This window comes from Solanum tuberosum, unplaced genomic scaffold (genome assembly GCF_000226075.1).
Source record: "Solanum tuberosum cultivar DM 1-3 516 R44 unplaced genomic scaffold, SolTub_3.0 scf00411, whole genome shotgun sequence".
NCBI lineage: Eukaryota > Viridiplantae > Streptophyta > Magnoliopsida > Solanales > Solanaceae > Solanum > Solanum tuberosum.
This window is the reverse complement of record NW_006239344.1, coordinates 50828-57958: the sequence shown is the minus strand read 5'-3', so window position 1 is coordinate 57958 and position 7131 is coordinate 50828. Positions and strand designations below refer to the sequence as shown.

Genomic DNA, 7131 nt, shown 5'->3' with positions numbered 1-7131 from the left:
AAAAAAAAAAAAACTAATTAAGGACTGAAATTTAGTTGATTTATGTATCCCACAATGCATTCCAGAACCTAGGCTATTGGAATGCTCAAAGCTGGATGCAAAAGCATAGCTCCACTAATTTCATTTCTTGACGAACCAATTGGAGTTGTGCAAAACTAGAGATAGTCTCACAGATGAAACTTGTATTCTTTCACCACATATGTCCTTGATTCCCAATCAAAGGAAACATTATGGTGACCTACGGCTTCTATAGATTTTAACAAATCCTCAATGATTTGAACCCTTGAGACTAGACAACCGTTGTTTCCTAACAGATCTATTGCCAAACTGTTCTTTTATTTTCCCTTTATTTGATAAAACCTATTGCCAAATTGTTTCGATCAATTAATTAGGACTCAATCCTAAGCTAATCAGTATCGGTTATACGAATCTTCTATATCTATTCCGCGCTACTGAGGGTGCATGTCATTCTAAGAATAGTAAACAGATATGTCATTTCAATGATGGGATAAACCTACTTGATCAAAATATGGAGCAGCTGATGGGAATTGAACCTACATCTTCTGAAAAGGAACTCTAATGCCAAGTTCACATAAAAAATTTCCAAACTACATAAACAAGAATGACATTCCATTTTGAATAGCTAATAGCGATACCACAGGGATTTACCCCTTCCTATGGGAGCTTATTTGTTGTAAAATCTTTAAACCTACATATGTACACAAACAGACAATCTAGGAGTCAACCAGAGGAGGGGATGGGATTTGAAGTTTATAGGTTCTAAATTCTAATCTTTTTAAGTTACTGGGTTCTAAATTAATAATTTGTACATATTCAATAACTTTTAAATAAATAGAGAGTTTAAACTAAAGCTACTGGGTTCAGTCGAAACCGCAGCCAACACTCTCCCTCCGCCGCTGATGTCAACTAAAAACCAAAAATAAGATTGGAAATCTTGCATAGTCGACAATTATCTTCAAAGTTTGGTGGAGGACCTAATATAAAACAACTATCTTCAAGAGGTATATAAAAGAACAAGGTACTCATAAGAGTTCACAATGCTACTGATACCTGGAAGGCCGGGCATGGGCCTTGGAAGCATCGGAGGCCGCATACCAGGGACCCATTGGGCACCAGCTGGCATTTGAGGGTTGCCGGGCATCTGCATCTGAGGAGTTGGAAGACCAGGAAGACCAGGCCTTAGCTGAGGAAAAGGAAGGCCAACTGGTCTAAAGGCCCCTAGATGTTCCTTGACTTTTTGATCAATTAGACTTTGATTCAGTTGTGCCTCAAATTGTTGATAATAAGTTCGAACATTTCCCTGAAAGTACAATTTTGTAAGACTTGTTCAAAGTGATAAGCCTAATCTCAGAGGTAATGGAAATAATACCTTGTGTTTGTACCCTGCATTATGCTGCTTTCTAACAGAAGGCTGAAAAATAGCAAGACAGTAGTGTTGTCAATTGCAGGTACAGCATAATGGATTCAACACATAATTATTATTTTTTTCTGAAAAGCTCCAATGAGGAGTCATGGACACAAGAAACCTGCAATCAACTCAAATGTACTTCTACAAAAGTATTACATTCAGGATAAGTTAGTATATTCTTTAAACCTTTTCCCAAGAAATGTTTTTATTCCATAGTTTGGTTGCTCAGAATGTTTTCCTAAGAGAATTTTTTTTTACCAAAAAGGAAAACCTCAACTCTTCTTACCTCAATTCAATTGTTTCAACCAGTATGTAAACACTATTATCAACCTTTCAACAAAAACAACTATGAGTGCACTTAAAGCCGGTGTCAGCTACATGGACCATCACTGACCATGTCGCACCATTTAAGCTCATTCCAGGCCAATATTATACAAAAATTAAATTTAAAAAATAGGAAGTACTAAAAGTTCTCTATATTTTCTACCGGAACATAATCTGTTATGACTAAAACATACCTAGAAAGTATAGGACTTGAGCAATCCTACTAGCATGACATATTGCCAACTAATAGCTATCATCTATATAAGATTTTTTTTCCTTCCATTATGTCCTAATTTCACTAAGCCTACATGGATTCTAAAAGATTGTACGTTTTTCAGACACTGTTATCTATTGTCAACCTATAATATTGAAAGTTATGCATCCAACATAGTCCAGCAGGAAGTGAGTTGCGATACATGAGGCCTCAGGTTCAAATCCTAGCGAAGACAAAAATACTAACTGATTTCTTCCATCTGTCCAAGCATTGGTGGACGGAGTTACCTGATACCTGTGTTGTGCTGGTGGGAGATCTCATCCAAACACCAAACGATCTTCAGGTTAAACTTTCTCGAAGAAAATATTTCAGATGAATAAAATTTTACATAGAAGGCATCATAAAGATTAAGTGATTAAAGAACTTAATGTTATGTGTGACCTAATTAAGCTCAATAAAAGCGGCGATTAGCAAATCAAGTGCACAGGGGGGAACAAACACAACTAAGCCTGGAGCTAGGATTTCAATTTTATGGGTTCTGCAATTTAGAAACAACTATTTAATGATTTTAAACACAAATACATTGTTTCAACAAAAGCTATTGGGTTCGGCCAAACTCATATTCGAGCTTCTAGACCGAGTGCCCAATCCAATATCCAACAACGTATACAAAATTCCTAGTTGAAATCAGAGATTCTTGGAAGATGATTTGAGGTAACTTACAGAATCATGTGTCAAGTAAGTATCACAGTAGTCACAGTAATACCTGAGGAGGAGAAGGAGGGTGAGAATCAAATAGGGAAAATGGAGGAAATTTTACAAAATAAAATCAAATTCATTGGATTAAACATACCGAGGCATTCTGTATACACAAAAGAGTAGAACACCCTGCAAAAAAAATAATGAAACTCTTGAAAACCCCAACAACAACAAGATACTATCTTACCCCTACCTTGAGAGGTAGAAAGGTTGTTTCCGACAGACCCTCGGCTTAGGGAAAAGCAGTTCAAAAAAGAAATGACAGAAGTGAAGAAGTCATGACAAAATACTAAAGAAACTATGACAAAGCATTCTAAATAAAGGAGCAGTAACTACAACAAAATAATACGATAACAGAATTACGAGAAACAACATATATTAACAGGACCAGAAACTACAAGAACAGTACAACAACTAACTAGTATGGAAGAAAAAGCAAGACAACACACAACAATGTACTAACCCTCTATCCTAATCCGTGCCCACCATAACCTCCTAGTGTGAGCAAAGTTTTTTCTTTTGACTGTAAATATTTCCCTTGGTAATACAAATACGTCCATTTACCCCAAAAAAAAAAAACTATCAAATTTGCAACAGTTACAAACTTAAATCCATCCTGATCATCTGAAATTTTTAATCATACAACTCAGAATTTGTGACTTCAACCCAGGAATTAAGCACCAAAGCACAAATAGCAAATATTACTACATTTTACTCATACTCCATATTTTTCCTCTTTTTTTTTATTGGTCAGTAGCTCAACCCTAAAGCTACTAAAGCAATGGCAGGCTTCCAGAGAAGCAAAAAAAACCCCAAATTCAGTTACGAAAACATACGGAAAGAAACAAATTACAGCAAACTCCTAAACACAAACTCGTACAGATTAATTTAAGAATTGAATAAAGCTCTTTCAGTTTGAATAAACAACAACTATTAGTTCAGTTTCCATGGCAGACAATCAAATTCTAATCAGCCAAAAATTTCAGGTAAATAGAGTATGATTTACAAAGGCGGCTCAACCCTAACCCTAAAGCCACTAAATCAGGGGCTTTAGGCACCAAAAATCCCCCCAAATTCAGTTACGAAAACATACCGAAGATGAAACAAATTCCAGCAAAAGGCACGAAGAACCAAAATCACTGAGCTACACTACACATACATAAAAGAAAAGAAATAACCAGATCTGATGAAACAAAATACCTACCTTAGGTAGAATATTAAAAAATTCCGTTCTTTTTTAGTTGTCATGTTTGCTATAAATATTTTATTTTAAAATAGTTGTCAAAAAGAAACGGAGGGAGTACTAATTAAAATTTTCTTAATAGTTTGTTGCTTAATTTCTTAATAATTTCATTATTATTATTGTCAAAAAAATGTCAGTCCAGTCCCATCCGGCCCAAGCCTAGCGAGCTAAGAAATTTGAAGGGCTAGGGCAGGTTGGCCCTTCATTTGAAAGGACTTGAAAATGCTTAACCCAATCCAACCCAACACTGACAGGGTCGCGGGTTGGGGCGGGCTAGCCCTTCTTTTTTCCTTTTTTTTTTCTTTTTCTTTTCAAACTTAATAAAATTCTATGACATCAAAAAAATTGAGAAGATTTTCAAATCAAGTATGACAAACAATGATGTTATTTCAACAGTAGCAAAAAATCTAGAGTGATTGGCATGTATCTAAGATGCTAGATACGTGAGATATATATATCTGGTGTGATGCATCCCAAATAAGCGAATGAGATAAGAAAGTGACGAGCGAGTTGAGAGGGAGTCGAGGGCGGAATATGTCAATGTATCCTAGATACATGTGCATCCACTTGGATAGAGTGTATCTAAAACAAATTTCACCTAATTTTGAGTCCATGTATCCCGAGATACATGTATCTGAACACACCAAAATCTGGTAAGATTCGTACTATTACAGCATAACGTGCATCTAAGTAATTAGTTCATACACAAGTGAAATTTTTGTAAGTTACTTTTAAATAAATAGTTTTGGTCCAAGAGCCGACCCCGATCAAGCCTCAAGGGCCAAGGATTTATATGGATCGGGCTTATAAGCCCTAGTTTTAAATGGGCTTGAAAAATGCTATCACAATCCTACCTCAATAACGGGTTGGGTTGGGCCGGCCTCATAGGCTAAGTCCATTTTGATGGCTCTAATTATTATGCACATATTTTTAAAATTTTATTATTGATGCAATTATAATTAAAAATCGTACACAATCAAATTTGTAGTTAGTTTTTATTTCTTAATTGGTCTAATTCACTTCAATTTGAATCAACCATGTTTTAATATTGCTTTGTAAGATTGTCTTCAAATCTTTGAGATGTTTTATTAAACATTTCAAGCTCAAACTAATTAGGTTATCTTTTTCTTAATTTTAATTTTAGGTCACCCATTCTATTGAACTGTCCCTGTCAGGCGTCAACAAATCATCAATTAACTACACTTCAATCTTGAACTAGTTAATATCTAATGTATGAATTCGTTACCATTCCCTTCATTTCAGGCTAATGAATATGAAATACCTGATGAAAACCACAAAAAAAACTATAACAAATTGAAAATGACACTTAACTAATGCAACTAGAGCAAATACAAAGAGAATTTAACATAAATTTCAAATTTGTAGTAATATATACAAATAAATTCCATTGACAAAACAAATTAGGACTTTTTTCTCGCCAAATCTAGGAGTAAAATAAGGAACTTACAAACTTGAATTCAGAGATTACCTTAGAAAATAGATCGTCGGAGAAAGAGAAAGGAGCGGAGCTAAAATCCAGAAGAGAAGCTAATTTTTCTGTTTAAATTGAGCCCTTAAAAGAGCTTAAGTTCGGTTTGCGGACAGGTTATGAATATTCAAATTTGTCCACAAAATGACAAAAATACCCCTTTGATTTCTGTCAAATATTTAACAAACTTCGATTATTAAATTCAATAAGACTATGAAAAATGATTTAATCTTGTGACATACATATTCTTGAATCCCTTTTGTCACTGGATTAGAATTTTTTTCACACGTCAAGCAAATTACTTAGATCAGATAAAAAATTTCCTTAGATTCAATAAGACTATAAAAATGATTTAATCTTGTGACATAAGTAATTCCTAAATACATTTTGTCACTTGATTAGAATTTTTCACATATCAAGAGGATTACTCATTCTAAATAAAAAAATTCATTGATTCTGAGATTTATACGATATAGGAAAAAAAAAATATACACTTTGATGCAATTAAAGTATATTGTAGCGTGCATTTCATATATACTAACTATATGTGCTTTAGAATCACTAAAATTGAGAGGAAAGTAAATGATGTTTGCTTCATTGACGTGTGAGACCTAGAAAGAAATTAAATCATTTTATTGATGTTCTTATGACTTTTAACAATATTATGAAGAGATGGACTAGTGTATGTTACTTTAGTTTACATATAAAGGTTATGATAATATGGTTTATAAGTGATCTTAAGAGATTTATATATTACTACTAGATAATGTTGCCCGTGCTATGCACGGGCCCAATAATATAAATGGTATATTTTGGGGCTAATAACCGAGTTTTTGAAGCGATTGTTTGCGTGGATAAAGGAATAAGTTTTTTTATCACAAACTTGTACTTTCTTTGACGCTATTTAAGGCATAATAAGACTACCCACATACAACATTTTTGAAATATTTTATGTTGTCAATTATCATGATTTATAGTATTTTTACGATAGATTCACTTCAAGAATCAATGGAATTTTTTGTATTTTTTTTCAAAACATATTTTATGTTGTCAATTATCATGATTTATAGTATTTTTACGATAGATTCACTTCAAGAATCAATGGAATTTTTTGTATTTTTTTTCAAAACATATTTTATGTTGTCAATTATCATGATTTATAGTATTTTTACGATAGATTCACTTCAAGAATCAATGGAATTTTTTGTATTTTTTTTCAAAACATATTTTATGTTGTCAATTATCATGATTTATAGTATTTTTACGCAATTTTTAAATATAAAAAAACTAAAAAAATAAGACAAATAAATTAAAATGGACCCAATATATGTTATTTTTGTTGTCTCAATTTATGTCACACAAATAAAATTTGGAGAGTCATTCAAATTTTCATATTTTTTTTAAAAATGTTTTAAGTTATTAATTATTGTGATTTATAATATTTTTATGTAACTTTCAAATAACTTCCTAATTTATGTGATATGGATAAAATTACAAAATTAACCCTTTTAAAATGTCTTTAAGATATTTTAAGTTGTTAATTATTATTATTTATAATACTTTTTTGGTAATTTTAAAATAATATGTGTTATTTTTTCTGTCCCAATATATGTGAGCCTGATAAAATTCTGAGAGTCAACCTATTTTATTATATAACTTTTAAATATTTTAAA

At 32.5% G+C, this 7131-nt stretch overlaps 1 protein-coding gene across 2 annotated transcripts in view; it reads right to left on the bottom strand.

Moving 5' to 3' along the window:
• Positions 1 to 3961, bottom strand: part of LOC102605266 (U1 small nuclear ribonucleoprotein C-like) — a 5247-nt gene extending 1286 nt beyond the window's left edge. The window contains exons 1-5 of one of the 2 annotated variants that reach the window (XM_006362916.2): positions 3931 to 3961; positions 2821 to 2855; positions 2691 to 2733; positions 1391 to 1432; positions 1072 to 1321 (exon numbers count right to left, since the gene is read on the bottom strand). In XM_006362916.2, the coding sequence (XP_006362978.1) occupies positions 1072 to 1321; positions 1391 to 1432; positions 2691 to 2733; positions 2821 to 2828 (343 nt within the window). In that variant the 5' untranslated portion in view covers positions 2829 to 2855; positions 3931 to 3961. The other variant, XM_006362915.2, reaches the window with a different exon arrangement.
• Positions 3962 to 7131: the final 3170 nt, after the last annotated feature.